The sequence below is a fragment of the Glycine max genome, chromosome 20, assembly GCF_000004515.6.
Source record: "Glycine max cultivar Williams 82 chromosome 20, Glycine_max_v4.0, whole genome shotgun sequence".
NCBI classification, from domain to species: Eukaryota; Viridiplantae; Streptophyta; class Magnoliopsida; order Fabales; family Fabaceae; genus Glycine; species Glycine max.
This window is the reverse complement of record NC_038256.2, coordinates 31,229,981-31,255,011: the sequence shown is the minus strand read 5'-3', so window position 1 is coordinate 31,255,011 and position 25,031 is coordinate 31,229,981. Positions and strand designations below refer to the sequence as shown.

The 25,031-nt window shown below is 35.2% G+C and overlaps 2 protein-coding genes across 3 annotated transcripts; one reads left to right on the top strand and one right to left on the bottom strand.

Annotated features, from left to right (window-relative positions):
• Window positions 1-758: 758 nt before the first annotated feature.
• On the bottom strand, window positions 759-1,136 carry LOC102661171 (uncharacterized mitochondrial protein AtMg00240-like). Its single transcript, XM_006606776.1, has one exon. The coding sequence runs from the start codon at window positions 1,134-1,136 to the stop codon at window positions 759-761; it is 378 nt and encodes a 125-aa protein (XP_006606839.1).
• A 17,977-nt stretch (window positions 1,137-19,113) lies between these two features.
• On the top strand, window positions 19,114-21,530 carry LOC100775289 (plasmodesmata-located protein 2). 2 transcript variants are annotated; one of them, XM_003555689.5, is made up of 4 exons: window positions 19,114-19,854; window positions 20,034-20,390; window positions 20,855-20,962; window positions 21,114-21,530. In XM_003555689.5, exons 1-4 carry the CDS (start codon window positions 19,428-19,430, stop codon window positions 21,119-21,121), a joined length of 900 nt encoding a protein of 299 aa, XP_003555737.1. In that variant the 5' UTR covers window positions 19,114-19,427; the 3' UTR covers window positions 21,122-21,530. The 2 variants fall into 2 exon arrangements, with proteins under 2 accessions (XP_003555737.1, XP_006605755.1); XM_006605692.4 differs by lacking the exon at window positions 21,114-21,530 and having other exon boundaries at window positions 19,116-19,854; window positions 20,855-21,068.
• The last annotated feature ends 3,501 nt before the right edge of the window (window positions 21,531-25,031 follow it).

Genomic DNA, 25,031 nt, shown 5'->3' with positions numbered 1-25,031 from the left:
CTTGCTCCAAGATCCTTGATATACTAACATTAAGGGGAGTGTAGTAGTTGTAGTGAGGTCTGTGAGTTTCACGTGCATGTTATTTTCCTTTTTGAATATCTTTATCCACCTCCTTCTTTAGGTCGGGTACTTTGTTTCTTAGCTGTAAAGAAATGAAAGATAGATGAAAAGCAGTTTGAGGATTCATTCATCAAAGTATTACAAAGTTGGTTTATTTATACAAAGACAGAAAATAACTAACTTGAGTAACCAACTAACTTACTCAAATAACTTCTAGTAACTAACTAACTGCCATAACCAACTAACTACTCAAATAACTTCTAGTAACCAACTAACTGCCATAACCAACTAACTACTCAAATAACTTCTTGTAACTAACTGCAACTGCTTAATCATGATACCCCCCCTCAAGTTGGTGAATAGATGTTAATCATTCCCAACTTGGCAATGAATTTACCAAAAACCGGGCCTGGAAGTGCTTTTGTAAAAACATTTGCAACTTGGTGTTGGCTCTTGACATGGACAAGCTTGACTACTTTGGACTGAACATATTCTCGGATGAAATAAGGATCAATGTCAATATGCTTGGATCGTTCATGATGAGCAGGGTTTGAAGCAAGACTTATAGCAGATTTATTATCACAAAATAGTATCACAAAGGGCACATCAACTTCATAGTAAAGAAGTAATTTGCTTAACCAAACAATTTCACTAGTAACAGAAGACAAGGCATGATATTCAGCTTCAATGGATGATTTTCAAACAATGGGTTGTTTCTTAGAATGCCAAGAAAGAAGGTTGTTTCCCATAAAGACACAAAAGCCAGAAGTGGATCTTCTGGTATCAACACAGTTGGCCCAATCAGCATCAACAAAGGCAGTGAGGTTGAGAGAGTTCTGAGCAGGGAAAAACAAACCTTGTCCAGGAGCAAATTTGATATACTGTAGAAGATGATAAACAACATGTAGGTGAGGAACTCTAGGTGCTTTCATATATTGACTTAATCGATTCACAGCAAAGGTGATATCAGGTCGTGAGATGGTCAAATAAAGCAATCTACCAATTAATCTTTTGTACATTGATGGATTAGGGAGTAAGTCTCCATCATGAAGATTGAGTTTCAGATTGGGATCCATTGGTATATTGGAAGGTTTGCAGGCCAAGAAACCTGTATCTTCCAAAAGAAATAAAGCATACTTTCGCTATAATAGTGAGATGCCTCTGCTGGATTTGGCTATTTCTAAGCCAAGAAAATATTTTAAAGGGCCAAGGATCTTTAATTGAAACAAAGACTATAATTTGGTCTGAACGGCTTGTACAGAGGCAAGATTGGGTCCTGACAGGATGATGCCATCTACATATACTAGTAAAATGACTAAGAAATTTCCCGAGCCAATGGTGAAAAGGGAGTAATCATGCTTGGATTGATGGAATTCATGACTAAGAAGAGTAGTGGAGAACTTACAGAACCATTGTCTAGAGGCTTGTTTTAGGCCATATAATGATTTGTTCAATTTGCATACCAATGAAGGATTGGCTAACTTGTATCCCTTGGGAAGTTCCATATAAACTTCTTCAAACAAATCTCCATTCAAAAAAGCATTGTTAACATCCAATTAGAGGAGGCACCAGTTTCTAGCAGCAGCAACACAAAGCAGAACTCTCATGGTGGTAAGTTTGGCTACTGGAGAGAATGTATCAGAGAAATCGATCCCAACTTGTTGAGTATAACCTTTGGCAACCAATCGAGCTTTGTATATATCTACAGAGCCGTCCATTTTGTATTTAACTTTATACACCCATCGACATCCTGTACAGTGCTTATCAGGTGGTAATAGAACAAGTGTCCAAGTGGAATTTGCTTCAATTGCTTGGATTTCCTCATGTATTGCTCGACACCATTCAGGATAAGGAACAACTTGATGATAAAACTGAGGTTCATAGACAACTAAGATGCGATTAATGAAAGCTCTGTAAGGAGGGCTAAGAGGCAACAGGGAACAATGATGCTGGATGGGATATGCAGCCTAAGATTGTGATATTACATAATCAGACAAGTATAAGGGATGCTTAGAGTGGCATATACTCCTTCTTAAGGTGACAGAGGGAAAAGTGTGTGGATGATCTGAGCCAGGGATTGAGGGTGAATCAGTTGGGTCATGGTTAAAGCTATTAGATGGCTATGGTGATTGGGTACGTGTCTGGTCAGGGTTAGGTAAGGTATTAGTGATGGGAATGGGGATAACCAAATCAAGTAAAGGATCAGGAATGACTTGAGGCTATGAAATGGTTTGAAAAGGAAAAATGGATTCATGAAAGACAACATCTCTGGACACAAAAAATTTCTTAGTGTCTAGGCTATACAATTTGTATCCTTTATAACCTTGGGGATAACCAACAAAAATTGCAGGCACTGCTCGAGGAGAAAACTTGTAGATGTTGATGCTTCTTTTCCCCTACTGAATTTTGTTCCGGCCTTTCAACACAGGAAAATTGATGAAGAGTGCCCATGGAAGCCAAAAACTGAGTGAGGGCAAGTTCCTTAGCATTATCAGACTTGAGACATTTGATAGATACACCAAACTGAGTCTGAACCAAGGTGAAAAATTGCTGCAATGCATAGATTGAAGCTTCAGATTTGTGCTTAAGCAGAAATAGCCAAGTGAATCTTGAGCAGTCATCAACCAATGTAAGGAAAAATCTCCTTCCCTCATAGGTAGGGTGAGCATAGGGACCCTATATATCACAGTGAATTAAGTCAAATGGTAATTCAAATAAATGGTTAGAGTTAGAAAAAGATAATCTTCTAAATTTAGCAAGAGGAAAAACAGAACAATTAGAAGAAGAGAAACTGGGAGAAAGGTCCAGACCAATTTTATTATTCAAATGTTTGAAAACATTGTCTGAGATATGACCAAATCTAGAATGCCAAATATGAGCATTTTTACAAGGAATGGAATTTGTATGTGAATTGATAACAGAAAAAGTAAATTTGCAATCAAGAGTGTCCTTGAGGTCTAAGACATAAATGCCTTGGATGAGATCCCCTCTACCAATCCTCTTGTAAGCTTGCTTCTCCTGAATATCAAATTCATTTTGAGAAAAAGAAATGGACAAATTAGGATTGGTTAGAAGAGCACTAACTGAAATTAAATTGAATTTGAATTTAGGAATATAGGCAAGATTATGCAAGATTAAGGTATTGGTTAAGCAAACCGAACCAATGGCAAGGATAGGGATAACATCATTGTTAGGCAGAGTGATAGTTTTATCATAAACAAGTTGGTAAGATCGAAAATGATGAAGGGAACAAGAAATATGAATGCTGGAACCATAATCTAAAAGCCAACAATCATGAAGAAAATTAGAAGTGGATGTAGAAAGGATCATACCACTGGCAGAAGATACACCTTGAGGGATGACAACATTGGTAGCATGACTTTCTAAAAGATTCATCAATTGGCTATATTGTTGGGCAGTAAGCTGAAACTAGGAACCCGAGTCACCAGAGGAAGGTTGTGAGTGAGACATATCAACAAATACTTGTTGAGCAACCTTATGTGGTGGTTCAGAAAAAGAAGAATGTTTCTTTGCTTTTGAGGAAAAACCAGTCCTCTTATAATTTGGAGGATAACCATGCAACTTGAAGCAACAATCCTGAGTATGACCCAGCATACCACAATGAGCACACAAGTGTGAGGGCACCCAGCTCATATTGCCATAACCAAGTGGTGCATAGCAACTATTGGATCAAGGTTTTAGATATTCAAAGCGATTTTTCCAAACCTCTCCATGAAGGACCATAGTGTTTCCATTTTTTCTTTCTGCAAACTGACCAACACTACCGATGTCAAATGGTGCAGTCAACTAGTTGCAAACTATATTCCAAACCTAGATGTCAAAGTCTCAAAACAATCTATGGAGTTTGGTGGGAGCCGAGTGAACCAACTTAGTGCTTGTTCCTTAAGGGAAGTGGGGAATATTTTGCACAAGATAGCGTCATCCATGGTATAGAGTGCTACTTGCGCAACATAAATGTCAATATGTATGCCTGGATCGGTGGTACCATAGTACTTATCTAGCATCACACCTTTCTAAGTGGGAGGTAAGGGTTTATCTATGATACCAGCCTGAAAGGGATTCCTAGGACCAAGAACAAGGGAAGTAGTGTTAGTTTGTGTTGGACAATCAGCTCCCTTGATTTGCTTGCGGTGCACTTGGCACTTCCACTGGAAATAGTGGAGGAACTTCCAATCAAGATGGATGAGCATTGATTTTGCACTCTTACTTCAACATTTTCCCATTGTAGTGTCGCTATGTCCTCTACATGTCTTTGTTGCATGTTCGCTATCTCTTCTCAAAGTACTTGAATGGCCTTTGCATGATCTTAGTTGAGATGTGGGGAGGGAGTTCTAACCTTTGGATCCTGTTCAGTTGTCAGTTGTTGAACTGCTTGTTGTGCCTCCATCATTGATTTGGTAGCAACCATCCTCTTCTCTCAACACAGGAGAGTTTTACGTAGGCTCCATGGTGGGCACCAAAATGCACCTACACAGGGGTAGACATGCAACTTTCCTTCTTTCTTAAGTCCTCTTGAATGGTTTCTTCCTTCACAATATAGTACTCAACAATCCAGAGGGTGGGGTACCTGCAAAATGCACGTCAATGCTCAAGTAAGGTCTCAATTGAGAGCAATAATAAGGGTAATAAATGGGAATCAACAATAGTCTTACCTTGATATTCACATAACTTTTTATGCATATCTTAATGGGTCCTAGACTTATAGGCTCTTTCTTTATTTTACCTTTTCAGGTAATGTATTTGTAATCATCATTAGGGAGTTTGAATATTACCCTAATGGTTATATATTAGTTAATTTAGATAATCTTACTTTTAAATAAGTAGTCATGGGTGGGGTAAGGGTATTTAGCATTCGGTCATGTAGAATACCTGAACACTATGTTTTAGGTTCCATGTGTAATAAATATGGTACTCGGGCATTTGACATGACTGAGCACCTGGTAGTGATATGAATAGTAAGCAAGTCTTAAAAGATAAGATAGCAGTACTCGAGTATTCAGCATGGCCGCATACCTGCTACTAGTATAAGAGGAAAATAAGTATTAAAGGATAGGACGGAAATGCTCGTGTATTTGGCGTGGCTGAATACCTAGTATTAGTATAAGAGGATAATAAGCATTAAAGGATAAGATAATCGTACTCGAGTATTCAACATGGTTGAATACTTGGTACTAGTATAAGAGGAAAGTAAGTATTAAAGGGTAAGATAACAATGCCCGGGTATTCAACATGATCGAATACCTGATACCAGCATGATCCAACTTGGAAGGACAAGGTGATAGCAATGTCCAGGTATTCGGCATGGCCAAATACCTAGCACTTCCAGAGGATATGCTTTAGTGTCCTATAGATTTTACCAGGGGCATGCCGGGTACTTGACCTAGCTGAACACTGTACAATATAGAAACCATTGTTCAGCAACTTCATTTTCATCTCTTTTGTGTTCATCACGTTTTTATTTTTATTTATATATATTTTCCTTTTTTTACCTGTTGCAGCAATGGAAGTCAGTTTAACCCTATTCACTTGGGGTTTCAATGAATATTGTTTGGTTTGGTTGCGGTTTGTGTTTGTTCATCAGGTAAGTTTCTCTTCAAATTGTAATGTTTTACTTTTTCATTTTTTCCCATTTCAATGTTTGTTTTCTCTTATCTCTCAGTTGTGTTCTTTTCCTCAGCCCAGGTAAGTTTAAATCTTGAAATAGTCCCTTTTTTTTCTTTCCTTATTTGCTATCCAGTTACTTATAACTCAGTGAAAAGGCTAAAAGTAATGAAATCTTTTCTCCACCTTTCTTTTAATTTATTCTCCTATCCTTAAAGGCTGGACAAGCAACTAGAAAAATTGTCTTTCCTGTATTCTATGGGGATGGATCACGTGTAGATGTTCTTCTCCAAAAGCTATCATGATTATGTACACTAGGGAGAAGACAATTGAAGTTGTTCAGAGGCTAAGATTGAATTTTCTTGCAATAATAATCTCTACCTACCCCTACCCTTAGTACTAGCCCCTGCCCTTATCAATTGGTTGTGTTACATGTTTCTATAATTGAAAGCAACTATGATAGTATGATGTTACTAACTTAGTTTTAATTTATGGTGACTATGGTGACTAACTAATTTACATTATACTTTTCCAAACTGTAAAGCCTTGGCGATCTTGCCAAATTCATTGTTATCAGAGTTTTTTCTTTTGCAATATTTTTGTTGATTCTCTTGTGCTATTTTAATGTTTAGTTGTGTTCTTCTTGAAAACTCCACATCTTTATTCTTCTTGAAACTCTGTAATCGTAGCATAGGCACTACATAGTGCAACATGAAAAAAAATAATATTATACGGGTTGTATGTTTGGTTCTCAATGTAGATCAAGTAATTGATGGACTTGATAAAGCTATGAAGAGCATGAAGAACTGGAAAATTGCATTGGTGATGGTATAGCTAGTATATACTTTTCATTCATCTGGGTAACATGAAATTGAGTTCCTTTTTATTTGTAAAGGTGGGAGAATTGTCTTTATTTTCTTGAGTTTGGTTTCTTTTAATAGATTTGATATATAAACTTAATTACTTAAAATACGAATGTAGTAAAAGGAATCATGGAATTTGAATACATAAGAAAATATTAAGATAGGTGGGAAAAAATAGAAAGAAAGATGAGAATGCTTTATTTAAGGTTGGAAAATACAAAAGGGTGTCAAATAGATATGAAAAGGAGTGTCAGACCCTAATTTCATCTAGGTATAATGTTTTATCATTCGGATATGATGTTTTAATCATTGCTAGTCAAATTACGGTGTTTGGCACCGGTTATAGCACAAGGCCAAGGGGTCATGTATGGTTTTGATGGTTGTTTGTTAGTTCCGGAAAAAAAAGCCACCAGAAGGGGGGCAAAATGGTTATTTTTTGGAATTTTTTGGACCCTAGCTCGCCCAGGCTAGCATCTGGCTTGCCTAGGCCATGAAATACCTTCAACCTTAAGCAACCAGCTTGCCTGGGCAAGCTGATACCTTCAGGATGAAGCAACCAGCTCGCCTGGGCGAGTTGCCCTTGCCCCAAATGGATTTTTCTATAAATAGCCATGCAGAGGAAGGGTTTTGGGGGGGTTTAGGATCATTCCCTACATCGCTTCTCTTGCTAGCCTTGTACCTTGTGCAATAGCTGGTTAGTTCTTCTTCCTTTTCTTTTCCTTTCTTAAGAGCTGAATGTAATCCATGTACCCTTATGAGTCCTCTCTGATATTATATATATATATATATATATATATATATATATATATATATATATATATATATATATATATATATATATATATATATATATATTCATCTTCTCCCCTTTATCGTTGGTAATTTCACTTTATTTGTAAGGTTTAATTCTAGTCGACCACTAGTGTCGTGAAATCATTTTCTTTTCTTTTGTGAGACTAGAAACTAATAAACAAAAAAAAAACAAATAAAGGAAATCAATTCACAACCAAATCCCGAATGTCCCTTGGTTATGCACACTCGATTAAAGGCTGTCGTCCCTTGTGACGGGCTCATGGGGTGCTTATGCCTTCCCTATGCGTAAACAAATCCCGAACCCTTCTTTTCAAAATTTGCAGACCTCTTTTTGGTTTTTCTAACGTTTTCCTCGAATAAATGTTGGTGGCGACTCCCACTTGTTTTATTTTTTAGAAGACGCCCCTTTTATTTTGCTTTCGCCGTCCTGTCATGAGGTAGGTTGCAACAGATGGCGACTCCACTAGGGAGTTGTTAGAGAGTTAAGCCATTTTCATCGAGTGCGTAAGTTTATCATGACTTTTTCTTTATTTTATTTTCGCAAAATAAAATGTGCCGTCGAACCCTAGGATAGACGACATGTGATATACTTAGGTTGCTCTGTTCACACATGACACCTACACTTTTTTCACACACCTTTAGATGTTGGGACCTATACCCGGGTCTATGTGAGCCATAGGGAGTGAAGGTTGATCTGTAGTCATGCTTGGTCTCTGACTCGCTTGATAACTGTGAAGCCTCATCTAGAGTTTTCCTCTTTTGGTGATGCATTGTTGCTGATAGTCCCTATTGCCACAATGTATTATCTAAAAAGGATGATATCTCTAGAGACTGGCAAGGTTACATGAAAGTACCCTTGGGAGTTGTCACTAGAAGTGGACTTTTGGATCCTTTCCATTAAGTTCTTGAATTAGGGCCATAGAGCAAACTCACTCTGGCTTGTTCCTTGATCGCATCATGCATCTCTTCATGGCATCATAATAGACATATCATTCCTGCATTTATCATTTATCATATTCATGCATTGCATTTGCATAAGTCATTGCATTATCATACATCTTTATTTAGCATGCTTTTGTTCTGCCAATTGCATACATTCTATTTTAATTGTTCGCATGTTATGTTCACCCATGCATGATCGTGACACATAGTTTCTCATGCCTTGCATTTTCCTAAAAAAATAATAAAAAATAAAAAATAAAAATAAAAACAACAAAAGAACAAAAAGAAAGTCACAATGAAGCGTGAAAGTTTACACCACATTCTTAGTTACATGTGTTGGGTACCATGATGATAGCTATAAACATACCATGTTTGGATTATACACTCATTTCTCTTGAAAAATTATTGAAAATCACGTGAACATGGTACCTAATGCATTGTTAACTAGGAAAGGGTGGTTCTTCGGGCGTCTCATGTCGATCTCATAATTACATTTTTCATGCATAGCATAAGTATGCCCTAATCATTCATCTCTATGATAGGTTGTCGAAGTATTGACAATCAAGATTTCTATTCCTTGGATTATGGGGTCGAACCAAGCACAAGCTTTTAAGAAAAGGTTTTCATCAAGTCAAGGTCAAGTATGGAAGTAGCCAACTTGCAAAAGTTAGGGTAGAAGATGGATCGAGTTTACATAACTTCTTTGGCTATTGCCAATACATGATTGAGCTAAATAATTTACAAAATTAGGGACTGTTGATGCCCATGTTTTATTTCCCGTTGCACTTTGACTCTGACAAGATGTGATGAACAATGTTGTTTTAATGAAAATCTGAATTGATTCGACCCTATGTTCTACTAAATGTCCTATGTAAAATTTTCAATACTTCAACAATGTTATTTTTCTTTTCACATTGGTTACATTGCTCATTCCATTCTTTCCTTGAAAGCTAAGCTGTAATCATTGTAATCAAAAGAAAAGAACGCGCTTTACGGTGCCCTTACTGAACATGTGCCAAAGCTAAAGTGATGAGTAAAATAGAGGAGGTGCAAGAGTAGATGAAGGCTGACATGGAGGTCATGAAAGAGAAAATGACCACAATGATGGAGGCCATGATGAGTATGAGAAGGATGATGGAGGTCAATACGGCTACAGTTGTTGTCGCAAGTACCGCCACAGAGGTGGGCCTGACTCACCCACCTGGCTTCAATCAAGTAAATCGTCCAGCCTCAGATATGGTAGGTCAGGGAGGCAAAGCATTGGGAAGTACGAGCGGCCCCCATTTTGTGCAGGTTCAGAACAAGCATTCCTTCCCACCATATGGCTTGCCTCCCAACTATCCGCCACCCAATGTTGCACACGCTCCCAATGAGAATGTCAATAACTCCACTCCCATACTCATCGAAAGCCAACAACCCCAATTTGGTCATACGCAGGTCCCTCAACCCATGGGAAGACATATGAAGTACCCCGAGACCATACTCTAGCCGACTTCAAGCCTCACCTTGGATATGCCACTGAGGGGCAGGCATTTTGTGGCATACCCCTGCCAAACACTTTGAGGGGGCCTCAATATTGCCCTTAACCCCAACCCTTACGTTTTGCGATGGGAGGAGGGCCTCCTGCTATAGTGGAAAGGGAGAAATTTGATCATATAAAGGAAAGGCTGAGGGTCATTGAAGGAGGCGAAAATTATGCCTTTGCTGACATGGCAGAGTTGTGCCTAGTGCCGACGTGGTCATTCCTTCGAAGTTCAAGGTGTCGGATTTCGATAAGTACAAGGGGACTACTTGCCCCAAGAATCACTTGAAGATGTACTATAGGAAAATGGGGGCATACACGAAAGATGAAAAATTGTTGATGCATTTCTTCTAGGAAAGTCTTACTGGGGCACCCGTCACTTGATATACTAATCTGGAACCTTCTTGGGTCCATTCCTGGAAGGACCTAATGGTTGCCTTCATTAGGCAGTATCAATATAATTTTGATATGGCTCCGGATAGAATGTAGCCATAGAACATGTGTAAGAGGGAGCAATCTTTCAAAGAATACGCCCAAAGGTGGAGGGATCTGGCAGCTCAAGTAATGCCCCCAATGATGGAGAGGGAGATGATAACAATGATAGTGGATATGTTAACAATGTTTTACTATGAGAAGATGGTAGGTTACATACCTTCAAGCTTTGCAGATTTAGTGTTTGCGGGCGAGAGGATCGAAGTGGGTCTGAGAAGAGGCAAATTTGATTATGCTGCTTTGATGAATAGGAAGCCTGGGGCAAATGGAGAGAATAAGAAGGAGGGAGAAACCCATGCTATGATTGTCGTTCCTACATGGCCAAATTTCCCACCAGCTCAACAATATCAATACTTAGCCAATATCAGTCCTTCTCATTACCCACCACCCTACTAGCCAAGAACACCCAATCATCCACAAAGGCCGCCCCTAAATCAGCCACAAAACCCGCCTACTGCACATCCGAGGCCAAACACCACCCTTAATACGAACCAAAACACCAACAAGGGAATGAGTTCTCCATAAATAAAGCTTGTAAAATTCACCTCAATTCCGGTGTCATATGCTAACTTACTCCTATATCTACTCAATAATGCAATGGTAGTCATAATCCTAGCAAAGATTCCTCAACCTCCATTTTCCTGAGGATACAACTCGAATGCAACATGTGCTTATCATGGAGGAGTTCCGGGTCATTCCATTGAGCATTGTATGACCTTGAAACATAAGGTGCAAAGTCTAATTGATGCAGGCTAGCTAAAATTTGAGGAGGACAATTGCTTGTTAATTTTGACATTGTCGAGTGATACTATGCATGATACTTGGGGCAATTTGAAGGTTGTTGTTAGATGTCTCCAATGACTCATTAGGATTTTCAAGTTTATGTCATTACTGTAAACAATAGTCACAATGCTAAGAATATGGATAAATTTGATGTCCTTGTCTCTCATTCTCTCACGATTACATCTTTGCATATTTATTTAACATTCACTGGAATGTGAATGTACGTCATTGGCTTGTTTGCTCAAGTGACTTGCGCTCTTGAGTTGATCTCCAAGTCTGTTCAATCAGAAATTGTTCGTTCTACATGTTTGGTGGAGGTGCCATAAACGACGAGTAAAGTTAAAAAAAAAGAAAAAAAATGTTTGATTGATTGTGTTTCAAATAAAAAATAAGAAGTACAGACATTCATGTGACCCCATTTTATCATTCTTAAAAGTTGTCTTTTTGAAAGAAAAGTGAGTTGTCAAGAACAAGAGTCATTTGACTTAATCTGTCAATTGAAAATCCTTTTAAAATTTCTTGCCCTTGAAATTTCTTTTTCGAGAACCAGCACAGTTTCTTTCATTTCTTCTTGCTACAAGGTCATGATAAACGACAATAACATATACCTCCGAACCCTACACCGAGGCAATGACAGACACCATGCATGAGCTTCAAGCGAACCTAGGGGCAGACAAGAAGTCCTCACCCGATAGGTTGAAAACCCAAAAGGGTGGCCTAGGCAAGTTAGGGAAATAAAAAAGAAAAAACAATTAGGGGCGTGTTATCAAAGGTTTTGTCCCAAAATTCAAACTGTAAAAGTCTCTAGTTAAGATTTGAAATGACACATGGCCGTGTTTCTTCATCCCAAACACTGATTTATCCCTTACTACGCCCTCCGAGCCAAAGCATATTTGTTTTCTAAAAACAACACAAAACAACAAAAACAAAATAGAAACCCCGAGTAGGAACCACCGCTAAACCAGTGGGAAGAGCAATGCAAACATTACGTGCATGAAGTTGGGCAACAAAAAAAAAAGAAGATAAAATCCGCCAAAGGCGAGTGAAAAATAAAAAAGACAAAAGATCTCAAAATTTTACAAGACAGGCACAATAGTGAAATAAAAGATTAATGTATAAAGCGAATGGGGTAGAGCCCAACCCAAAAGGTTGAAAAAAAATACAAGCAAGACTCTCGAGGTTCTTACTCAATGTAACCCTTAAACACTTTTTGAGCCCTCTTACCCCCTGACCACGTAACAAGCCTAATAAAGTCCATGTGGATCAAGAAATGATTGATTTTTCTTTTGAGTTTGGATTCTGGAATGGAACCCATACGCTTGTAATTGTAAATAAAAAAAATAAAAGCCTCAAGGTTTGCACTTGCACAGTTGAGGAGGAAACTCATTCGACCAGGAGTTCATGGAAGATGCCCAAAGACAATTGTGATAGTAGGGTACATTTGATGTGAGTCTCTCATGCAAACTCCTTAGGATTCCTTTCGGATCCAAGGGTAGCCTTCGTTATATAAATTCTTTCGGGATCTGCCCATGTCATCAAGTTTCAGGGGGATCAACTGACCCATGGCATCACTCTATGATATTAAATCAGGAAAGTTTCACTTGGTCACATACCAAAGTGTGACAATCCATTGCCATCCTTCAATAGGGCCACATGATCGATCCCAAAGCCTTATGTTTCCTTGCTATGCAGAATAATAGAAGGCTTTAAACAAAAAGAAAAAGGACAAACCCTAGGACCAATGTTTCAGTTGATTGATTAAATGTCAAATGGCTCCACTGTCGTCATCCAAAATTGTCAAGTGATTAAATCAAACAAAACATGCACTCTAAGGGAGTCCCCAAAGGGATTTGCAAAAGATAGGATGAGGTTGCATGAGTTATCACGCCTTTTAGAAAGAGACAGTTAATCTGTGTTTTTTTCACACACACAAAAAAAGAAAACAAAATTAAGATCACCAAAAGAGGAAATAATTTCATGAACATTGCACAAATTTTCATTGCATTGCATTGTTGCGTACAAAACCTGCATTTACTTCATTTTTAGGGTGAAGTTTGCATGTCCATGCATTCCAAAACTTATGTTTCACATCAGGCTATGAGTCCATAGATTTCTCATTATATACCAATTTCCAAAATCCAATTGCATGATTCATAGGACTCAACGTCCTTTGTTCTTTTTCATAGGACTCAATGTCTTATGCTTTATGTTTCAAAAGACTACAATGTCTTTAGCTTTATGATTTCAAAGACTTCAATGTCTTCTGTCTTTTTTGTTTTTGAAAGACTTCAATGTCTTCTGTCTTTTTTGTTTTCAAAAGATTTCAATGTCTTCTGTTTTATGATTCAAAGACTACAATGTCTTCAGTCTTTTACAATTTCAAAGATTACAATGTCTTTAGTCTTTTATGTTTTCAAAGACTTTAATGTCTCCAGTCTTTTACATTTTCAAAGACTTCAATGTCTTTAGTCTTTTACATTTTCAAAGACTACAATGTCTTTAGTCTTTTACCTTTTCAAAGACTTCAATGTCTTTAATCTTTACATTTTCAAAGACTTCAATGTCTTCAGTATTTTACATTTTCAAAGACTACAATGTTTTCAGTCTTTTACATTTTCAAAGACTTCAATGTCTTCAGTCTTTTACGCTTTCAAAGACTTCAATGTCTTTAGTTGTTTGTGCTTTCAAAGGCTTCAATGTCTTCAGTTTTGTGATTCCAAGACTACAATGTCTTTTGCTTTACATTTTCAAAAACTTCAATGTCTTTTGTCTTTTACGCTTTCCAAGACTACAATGTCTTCTGTTTTATGATTCAAAGACTACAATGTCTCCAGTCTTTTACACTTTCAAAGGCTACAATGTCTTCATTCTTTTATGCTTTCAAAGACTTCAATGTCTTCAATCTTTTACATTTTCAAGGACTTTAATATCTTCTGCTTTATGTTTTACAAGACTACAATGTCTTCTATTTGATGCTTTCAAGACTTCAATGTCCTTTACTTTTATGCTCTACTGGACTTCAATGTCCTCCATTTTACGTTTTATAGGACTTTAAGGTCCTCTGTTTGGTGTTACAGGACTTCAATGGCAACTCCCTAAAACACATACACTTGAAATTTATAAGTCTATGCGAATTAATCAAGTCTTTATTATTTACAGAAAACTGACATTGAATTGACAACTCATAATTTAAATTTAAGTTTGAAAGTAATGATGGACGTCTGGTGCACCATGCACTAGAGTAAAATGACATTTGAAATTGACAACACTTTGCAATTTACCCAACTCTCTAAAAAAACAATAGATGATTTACCAACAAAACTGACATTGAATTGATAACTCACAATTTAAATTTAAAGTTTAAAAACAATAATGGACTAGTACACTAGATAGCAGGGTAAAATCACAATTGAAATTGACAATACTATGCACTATATCGAAAAAAGCAAAATTGGATTCTAGACAAGCCTCTATTAAAAAAAACAATTCTAACCTTATGAGAATCCAATACACATTAACGGGGAAAATATTGAAACAACTATAAATAATACCAAACACCTTCAATACAATCACACACTTCCACACAATATACATTCACAAACAAAATTCAATCTCAATATTATGGCATTCTTGGGAGAAACAAGCTCTCAAACCATTCCTAACTCGAAATTAGCATTCATTTTTCCAAATGGATCAATCAAACACAATCAAATTGATGTTTATTTTCAATGTCCTACTCCAATGCCAATGCGAGTTCTTGATGGGTGTTCTTTTGAGACATTGAATAGTAGAATTCACAACACCCTTCGGCTAACCAATGTCCAATTTGTGGATGAAATCTACTACTGACAACCATCCATAGATGCAGTTCATCAATCTTTTTTTCATTCTCTGCAATTGAAAAATGATGATGATGTTTGCAAAACGTTAATGTGCAATGAACAATACTCATGTGTTGGCCCTATAGAATTATTATGTACCATCAATAGAACACTCGATGGTATACTCAACCTACTTCGATCCACCATTACTCCTACTCATGATGCAATGTTGTATTACAACGGCAAGTGAAAAATACCATGACAAGGCGATTTTTTGGATTACTCCTTCACTGGAACAAACCCAATAAGATTTGAAATTCCTTCGGGATGCAACATCAAAACACTCAAGGATCAAGCAAGTTGCACCTTTAGGGGTTCCCCCTTATGGAATTTACAAATCATAGGTGTTCTGGCAATTGTTCTTTCGACAGATAGACCATACAAAATATCCAAAAAAATTAATCGAATATGAAATAACAGAGCTGAAAAACAATGAAGACGTGTTAACAAAATCCAACTACTGGAAGCGTTTTTGTCCAATTTTAGCTATTTTAACAAACCAGTAACTCAACCAGCCCCAATAACCGATGTAGATGTTGTGCATGATGAACAACTCGCTACAACGATTCAAATGGAATAAGACATGTCCGTTGTACAACATCTTTCAAACTATGATTAGTTTCATTATTTTCATGTTTCAATTGTTATTGTTAGTATGTTCTGTTATTTTCATTTTATTATGTTTTGTTTATTATGCTTATCTCTAATTGTTAGTATTTTTCATTATTTTAGTGTTTCAATTGATTTAATGTGATAACTATATATTCAATGTGTTTTTAATCACTTTTTCTTTTTATTTATTTTAAGACTATTAATAAATTATTTTCACACTTTTAATAAATTATTAAATCAAAAGTATTCTCATTATTTTTAAAATAAAATACAAAAACATTTTAAAAAAATACAAATTATTTTTTTAAAATATAATATTTTAAAAGTCGGGTACTCAATTCTCGACTTCTTAACTTTGTTAAAAACATTTTTTTAGAAAAAATTAAAATAAAAAACACAGGTTAGAAAGTCGAGATTACCAAACTCGACTTCTCACCAACATTAAAAGAGATGCACTTTATGTATTTCTTTTGAAATTGGTGTACTTAGAGAAATTATAGGAAAAAGAAGATGTAATTGGGTAAAAAAAAAAACCCATTACAACATATGGGATTGATTTTTTAAATCAAATCCTTTTATGATATACTGTTTGGGAAGTTACTTGCAAAGCTCCATTGACAATATTGCTTGGGAATTCTATGTGGTGATTTAGCCCCTTGAAAAGCCAGCCTATATTCTATCGTATCTTCTCTTGCTAAGAACTGAAACTACATAATCCGGTATTTAGACAATTTGGTTTGTATGTGATTATTCTTTTTAAAACCTCACTTTTTTGGTTTTGTTTCAATACCTGAAAAAGGTTGTTTCCAGCTTTTGCTACCCCTGTAGTAAGCATTAAGTCGTCTCTTATTCCCTTACTTTTATGATGTTTCATTGAGCTTCCTTCATTTTAGGACATTTGATTTTCTTCTCATGCTTTTGTATATTTGAAGTTCAAATTCTGTTAGTTTGTGGCAACAAGTCTTCCACTTATTTATTTTCTCTTGCAACAAAACATCAATGGATATTGCTTTTGGTGCCATAGTTTCTTCCTTAAGTTAAAATTCACCATTTGAGTTTTTTTTCTATTAGTTACTCAAGTAATTTGCCTAATATTGTAACTTTAATTTTGAGCAGTCTCTTTAGTTAACTGGTTGCAATCGTTGCCCTTTTCTAGAATTGTTGAATAGAGATAAACCAAACTTGTCTTTGGCATGGTATCAGATTTTCTATGATGAAGTGCCATAGTTGGTTTATGCACTGTTTATACTTCAACTGCATAGATAGTGTTGGTCTTAAGCGAGTGGTCGTGTTAGAGCTATAGTCAATCTTGCGCCTTCACTTAACATCTTAAGCTTTAGGAGAAACAATCCTTGATAAATCTTAATATATTTTTGTCTCTCTGCTTGAAAACCAATATGGAATCAGGGATCATGTGGTAATTTAGAATATTTATTCGGATAGATTTGGATTTTCACTATAGAAGATAGAGATGGCAATGAAAATATGAGTTGCATGGCGTATATGAAATACAAACTCTTCTCAGCAGCATAAGAATAGTCGATTGGAAGGTAGATATGCTGTTGGATTTAAGAGGTCACCTTTGGGTGCTGTTAGTATTTGCAAGAAGTTTTGTTATGTTTTAGTTTGTTTTAATTTGATGGATTAAACAAGTAACCATGTGACTTGAATAAGGTTTATCTGTTATCATGGAATAGAGAGCTAGGTGGGGATGGAAGATTAGCATGCTTAGAAGATTAGCGTCTGTTACTTCTTGGGTGGGTGGAAAAGCCTAGATTCACCACAAGAGATGTCATAAAAGGGGAAATGCATGTTAGTCTAATGTACAGGTCAGATGCGAATCAGCCTTTGAAGTATAAAGTATTAAAAAGGGTAAATTAATTTTCTAACGTTTTGTAAACATCTTATAATGAATCCTATAGAGCATAAATCGTTAAGTATTAACATCATAGAACTAAAATACCTTTAAAATTGATGCATCATTTTAACGATATCTTAATTATCAAATAAAAAATATATATTCCGGTTGGGATTTGTTTATTTCAGCACAAATAGTTTTTTCTTCAAATTGTATAAATAATCTTTTAATTACAAATTTTTTGTTTTTTAAATATAAAATAAATTTAACATAAATACATTTTTGGATAATATATTAGTGTTGAAAATTAAAAATCCTGCTTGACAAAATTTTATAAACATAATATTCTCTTTGTACAAAGGTTTTAAGAAATAATTAAAATATCTATTTAAATAATTGAAATGATTCAATGAGATAAAATTAATATTATTTTATAGCCAATAAAATATATCTACGTTAACAAAATTCTAGAAGTTAGAGATAAACTAATTCTTTTAAGTGTGTTAATTAAGATTTGATGTCTAATTGTGTTATACAAAATACCGTTAAAAAAGACAGCTTACTTGATGATTTTGACACCTTAAAGGAAAGACACCTAGTACCTGATTAGAATGTATATTTATATTTATTTTAATTTCATCTTTAAATACTAATAGGTTGTTATTTACATAATATTTAATTGTTTTATATTCCTATGTATAGGTAATTGATTACCGGTGCATTTCACGGTTAGGATAGGTTAGGAGTGGAGGTGGGCTGGTTTGAATGGTCTTCTAAGAAAAAAAAAAGTGAGATGCAAGCTGATTATAAATTATTTGAGTTTGGTTAAGTGAACGGGTCAAAAATATTTAATTTTATATGTTTTTTTAATCGTAATATTTTTTATAAGTTAACTTTTTTATCAAATGAATCAAATATAATTATTTTTTATTAGATGTTTTATTAAAAAGAAAATTTTGTGATATTATTATATTTCACTCGATTGACTCTTATATATTTATCGATCAGGGATGGAAAATTAACCATATCATATTTGAGATAAATAATTTCAATAAACATGACGAGGATGAGTTTTAAATACTATTTTTTTTAACAAAATTAATGAAATATTATGAGACTTACTCTTTGTAAATAGATATGAAATAAACTTAGAAGTTCATTTGAAGTACTTCAATTAATAAATTCTTTATCACTTTGATGCTAAAGATTAAGGATATGTTTATGCTTACTCAATTAAGGTCAATAACTCTATGTAATCAATAATATTTAATTTTTTAAAATTTTAAAATATTATATATATATATATATTAATAATAATTTAATACAAATTAATGAGTCAATAGATTAAGTCAGTAAACTTATATATTATAACACGTGATCCAATTCAAAACTGAAGGAGATTGATTTATTCGATTCAGATTTTATCCAAATATAAAAAAAATATTCAACCTAAATTATTTGATTTGATTTAGATGAATTTGAATTCAGGGTAAACCGCAGCCACTTATACAGTAGGAGTGCTAGTTTGATTCAAGCACTTTAATTGTCATTCTCTTCAAATAATACTAAAAAAAAAAAACACTACTATGCCATTTTCAGAACTATACTGCACCTACACGTCTACACTACACTTTTTTAACATTTTTTTCTTTCTTTCTGAAAACTATACTACACTTTTTTTTTTTTCTTTTTAACTTTATACATTGTACTGATTGTAGAGAGAGAGAGATGATAGATGCAAGACGTTTTAGGATATCCAAGGGAAAGTGAATCCCAACTCTCTCGAGAGCCACGAAACCAGAACTTCGAGTGACTCAACCTCAAAAAAGCTAAATCCTTTGATGAAGAAAAAGCAGCAGAAAAAGACCGAAGAATCTACAACAGTTTCTTGATCCCTCTTATAGCCTTTGAGCATTGAAAGGGTTTTCCTCAAATTGCCATGATTTGATTCCTCAACACCCCACACACACGTAGTTAAAATGGGTTTTACTAGGAAACCCATGTTTCCTGTGTTGCTGGTTTTGTTCATCACAAGTCTTCTTGAGCCGCCCCATGTTGCAGAATCTACTTCTTCTGATTACTCCACTTTGGTCTACAAGGGCTGCTCAAAGGAGCCTTTCACAGATCCCAATGGGGTGTACTCTCAGGCACTTTCAGCACTCTTTGGCTCATTGGTTTCACAATCCACCAAAGCCAAGTTCTACAAAACCACTTCTGGCTCTGGCCAGAACACCATAACTGGCCTCTTCCAATGCAGAGGGGATCTCACCAATTCTGATTGCTACAACTGTGTCAGCAGGCTCCCAGTTCTGTGTGACAAACTTTGTGGCAAAACCACTGCTGCCAGAGTCCAACTTCTAGGATGTTATATTCTCTATGAGGTTGCAGGGTTCTCCCAAATCTCAGGTATGCTGGATCGGCCTAATGGTAAAACAACTGAACAACTAAAGCTCAAGTTTGCTAAGTTTTAGGTTGATCAACAAATTTCTCTTACTTTTAGTTTTTTATAAAGTAAAAAAGCCACAAAAAACCCAATAAAAAAATCTTAAAATTTGTTTTAGACCTCACTTTCCGTTGGCCTGTAGGTATGCAGATGTTGTACAAGACCTGTGGGGCAACAAATGCTGCTGGGAGGGGGTTTGAAGAGAGGAGGGACACTGCTTTCTCAGTGATGGAAAATGGGGTGGTTAGTGGCCATGGCTTCTACACTACCAGCTACCAGTCCTTGTATGTCATGGGGCAGTGTGAGGGAGATGTTGGTGACTCAGATTGTGGGGAGTGTGTGAAGAATGCTGTGCAGAGAGCTCAGGTTGAATGCGGTAGCTCTATTTCAGGACAAGTGTTTTTGCACAAGTGCTTCATTAGTTATAGCTATTACCCAAATGGGGTTCCTTCTAGATCATCTTCTTCATCATCAGCTTCATACTCTTCATCTTCTTCAGGTAATACATTACTAATAATGTCTGATAACTAACCTTCCTACCAACACACTGAACCAAACAGATATGAATGCAACAAAAATTGAGGAAAAAGAGAAGTATCAGGTTTTAACATCATGCTAAATCTTGAAGAATCTGTCATTGTCGTTCTCTATTTAGAAAACTCTAGTCTATTTTATAGTATTATGTTCATGTTTTCAAATAAGATTGAAATAGACGTGATTTATTTATTTCTAACTTGCTTTTATAATAAAAAAACACTCAAATATAAATCAATTTACCTTGAAATCAATTCTAATCAGAATCAATTTTGCAAAATCAATTTCTCTTAAAATTGGTTTTACAAACACTCACCTAAACAAATTAAATTCATTGTTCCAATGTTCAAAGAAAAAGTGCTAGTATATGCTAAGTATGATCGTAATTTAATCTACTATTGTATATGTTCCCTATTGGTGCAATGACAGGGCAAAATCCAGGGAAAACAGCTGCTATAATATTAGGAGGTGCAGTTGCGGTGGCTTTTCTGGTTATATTGTTGCTATTTGCAAGGAGTTTGAAGAAGAAACATGATGGTATGAGTTATGTGCGGCAATAAGAAGTGCTGTCCAGGGAAAACACTCACTTTGTTATTATTTATATATACTTTATGCTCTTACTAATAATTTTGTGTTTTGATTCTCTCATTTACTCATTTTGCATTATTATTATTATTATCTTGCACAGATTATTGACAGCAGAAAATGAATTCTGAGAAGGCAAAATTATTCTTTGTGATGCATTGTTTTTACAAGATTAGTTGATGGATGAGGGGTGGAAAATGGAAGTTTTGTGGTAAATAGAGTTTTTGCTTGATGCAGAAACAATACTACAGGATGGTTCACTGTAATGATTGTTGTAGCTAGGTAGTTAAGATTTTGTTGTTGGGAAGAGCAATATAATTAGAACCTGAAAGTGAGATTTTTTTTCTGACTAGGGTGTAACTGTAAATTACCCAACAGAATGAATGTTTGTCAAAATTTTGGGTCTTACCCTTTAGCCATGTGGGTTATTTCTCTTTTCCCTATTTTCTATACTGTTATGAGTCCTTTTTTTTAGTTGTTCATTGACTTTATGCTATATAAAAAGTTGCAAGTTGCAGCCCTCCCATGCTCCAAGAGTCCTGTCACTATCTCCCCTCAAATACTTAGATATTAAGGCTTTTATGTATTCATTAGTTCACATAAATTATTTTTGTATTCTTATTTCTGTTTAGTTACATCAAGATTTTATTTGCAAAATTTCACATATGATCCAATAACCCATGTATTTATCGTGTCTTTATTTTTTTAAGAGAAAATATTCAATTTGGTTACTGAAAATAAAAATCACTTGATCTAATTTTGTTTCTAAAGAAAACAAAAAGTAGCTAAATAGTTCCATAAGATTATTGTGATTCTGCTTTTTTTTTTTTTTTTTGCTTTTTACTTCAAAAGTATCATTATGTCTTATCTTGTTTTGATTAGAAAATTAAAATAATATTATCCACTTGGTATCTTACCATACCTAATTTCTTTTTATATTATTATTTTTTAAAAAGTAAATGTTTATTTTCGTATGTGAAAGATTTATTCTTTATTAAATTAGTCCAGATAAAATTTATGGGTGTTTTTTCGGTGTCAGATTGGAGTTGATGCACCTTCATTGTGAAACAAGTATTATTTGCTTTTATTCAAAAAAAATATTATTTACTTTTACGTCTTTTTCGGATTTTGACATACGTGCACTATGAAATAACGAAGATCCAAGCGTCCAAAAAAAGAAAAAAAAATCCAAATACACTAATAATCATTTTAGTGTTCAATATCTATTTTTTATTTTTATTTTAAATTTAATTAAATATATTGACAACATAAATATTTTTAATGTAATTATTCAATAATGAGTTGTCATATAATTGAAAATTATTGTAATTTATAATAATTAAATTACGAGTTATCATATGATTGGAAATTATTAAATTTTATAATAATTATTCTAAAAGTAACATCTTAAATAATATTTAATTAATTGATGATGTAGAATTTATTAACGATTTCTTTATACGTTTTGATACCATGATAAGCTTTTCCATAATATTAAAATATGATATGACAGTCTCTTGGGTTAAAATAATGTTGTTTTGCTATTATACATCACTTGCAACTTAAGTGTGCATATTTTTATTTTAGTATTTGTATGTCTTTTCAAAATATATTATGACTTAATTGATCGAGTTGAACACACACATGCATATATATATATATATATATATATATATATATATATATATATATATATATATATATATATATATATATATATATTTGTTAATATAATTTCACCTATTTTTAGTTAAAATATGTTAGCAACCTACACCAATAGTTTTGGGGAAAAAAAATTCAATTTTACCTTTTGTTTCAATTAATTGCCTTAAGGGGGTATTAAGGTAATATAAGATTTATTCTTCTAAAAATATTAGAAAAAATGTATTTTTCTCATAATCCCCACATTTAGGGAAGAATGTGATGGAGTGGGAGGTAGGTCTTCCCACTATCAATGATGCCACCCTTCTCTCAGTTTGATTCTATCGGAGCTTCACCCCACCATCCTTGAACATAGTCTCAACAACATATTCCTATGCTTTGTAGTGGCTGAATGGTCCATTGAACCTTCTTCTTCAACCACAACCTTGCAGTTGTTGTCGTCGATCACAACGATTCTGGCTTTAATTTCTAGTAGCACCAAAAGATCAAGTTTGTGGAGGATGCGAAAGCTATAGGAAATCCAATGCCTAGTGCTTTCGCATCCTCTATGAACTTGATCTTTTGGTGCTATTAGGAATTAAAGGCAAAACTGTTGCGAACGACGATAACAGCTATGAGATTGTGGTTGAAGAAGATAATAGTTGGATAAGTGATGAAGAAATGACAAGTAAGAGAGGAAGGGAAAAGGATTGGGTATGTTATGAAAGAAAGGAAAGTGAGAGAGGAAGGGAAAAGGGTGGGGTGTAGGAAAAAGGGAGGAGGGTAGAATGGTAAACTTGTTATGGTCATTAACAGCCCAAGAGCATATTTATTTATAGGTCTTGAGGAGGGATCTTAAGCTCAAGATCTAGTCTTGGCTAGATCTACCACTAGAGTCATAATTGGGATCTCTAGCATGGAGGATAAGTTCTTCCATAAGAATCCTGAAGATCTACACCATTTAAAAAAAAAATATTTTTTACTCTCTCTATTCCTAATGACTTGTGGAGGGAACCAACGTAAATGAAGAATGAAGAGGGAAACCAAGATGAAACCAGAACAACACAACAACCATATCTTAAACAATAACAAAACCATATCAAAACAACAACAATAACATTAGATCCAAGTGGAAAAACAACAACAACAACAATAAATCCAAGTTAAAAAATAATAAATACAAAAAATTGAACTCTGTCACAAGCATGGCCACGATCTGTCACCATCACAGCCAAGGCCTCCATCATGTGAGAGTGCCTCAACGTCTAATGAATGGGGGCTTCGATTCTTCAACGGACATGTTGCAGCTTTGGAGATCGTTGATCTGTGTGCAATTTTTGCCAGATCAACAAACCTGGAGGCGAGATCTACCTAGGGGTGGGGCGTGGAGGGGAAGGGTGGGGCGAGAATGGGAAAGGGAGGTCGCGAAGGGGAAGGGTGGATGTAGAGGGGAAGGGGAGGTCACAATGGAGAAGGAGTGTGAAGGTTGAAGAGAGAAGAGAAAGTGGTTTAGTGTGGGGTGGGGCTGAGTTAGACATGACAATGGGGCGGGGAGGGGACGAGTATTGTCTCCCCAATCCCCGACCCCGACTCCCCAACATGTCCCCATACCCGTACCCGATACCCGTCGGGTTAAAATTTATTATCCCATCCCCATACCCGTCGGGTATCGGGTATCCCCAACCCCGTTCTGTACCCGATTCAAATTAGAAAAATATTTTTTTGTAAAGAAAATATCAAAAATTTGATTTTAGAAAAAATAAATTGATTGTTAAACATTTATTTTTAACTACTTATATGTCAATAAATTTATTATAGCGCATGTGTCTGCAAAAATCGTTAAGAAAATAATATTAAATTATGTAAAAATTCTAAAATAAAATTAAAAAGTAATAAAAATTCTAGGCCTTTTGATTAAATTATGCAAAATTTCTAAAAATTTTAAGTGGCGGGACGGGTTCAGGTTCGAGTCAGGACGGATGTAGTAATCTCATACCCGTACTCGTACCCGACTTTTGGTTATCGGGGAAAACCCAAACCCGAACCCATACTCGGTTAACTCGGGTATTACCCGTCAAAGTCGGGACAGATTCGGACGGGTACCCACGGGTACGGGTTTTTTTGCCATGTCTAGGCTGAGTGCTGGTGAGAAATGGGAAACAAAAGAGGTTATCAGTGAAAGGATGAGTGTGGGTGAGAAATGGTAAAGTGAAGAGGGAGTTGAGAGGAGACAAATAAAAAATAAAAAAATTAACAATTGAAGGGATGATCAATGAATGTTGCTTGTCAATCTCAATCCCTCCCTATGAAATTTAACCGAAAACACACACAAAATTTATCCATTTCCTACTCCTACAAAGTCAATTAATTTGATAGATTT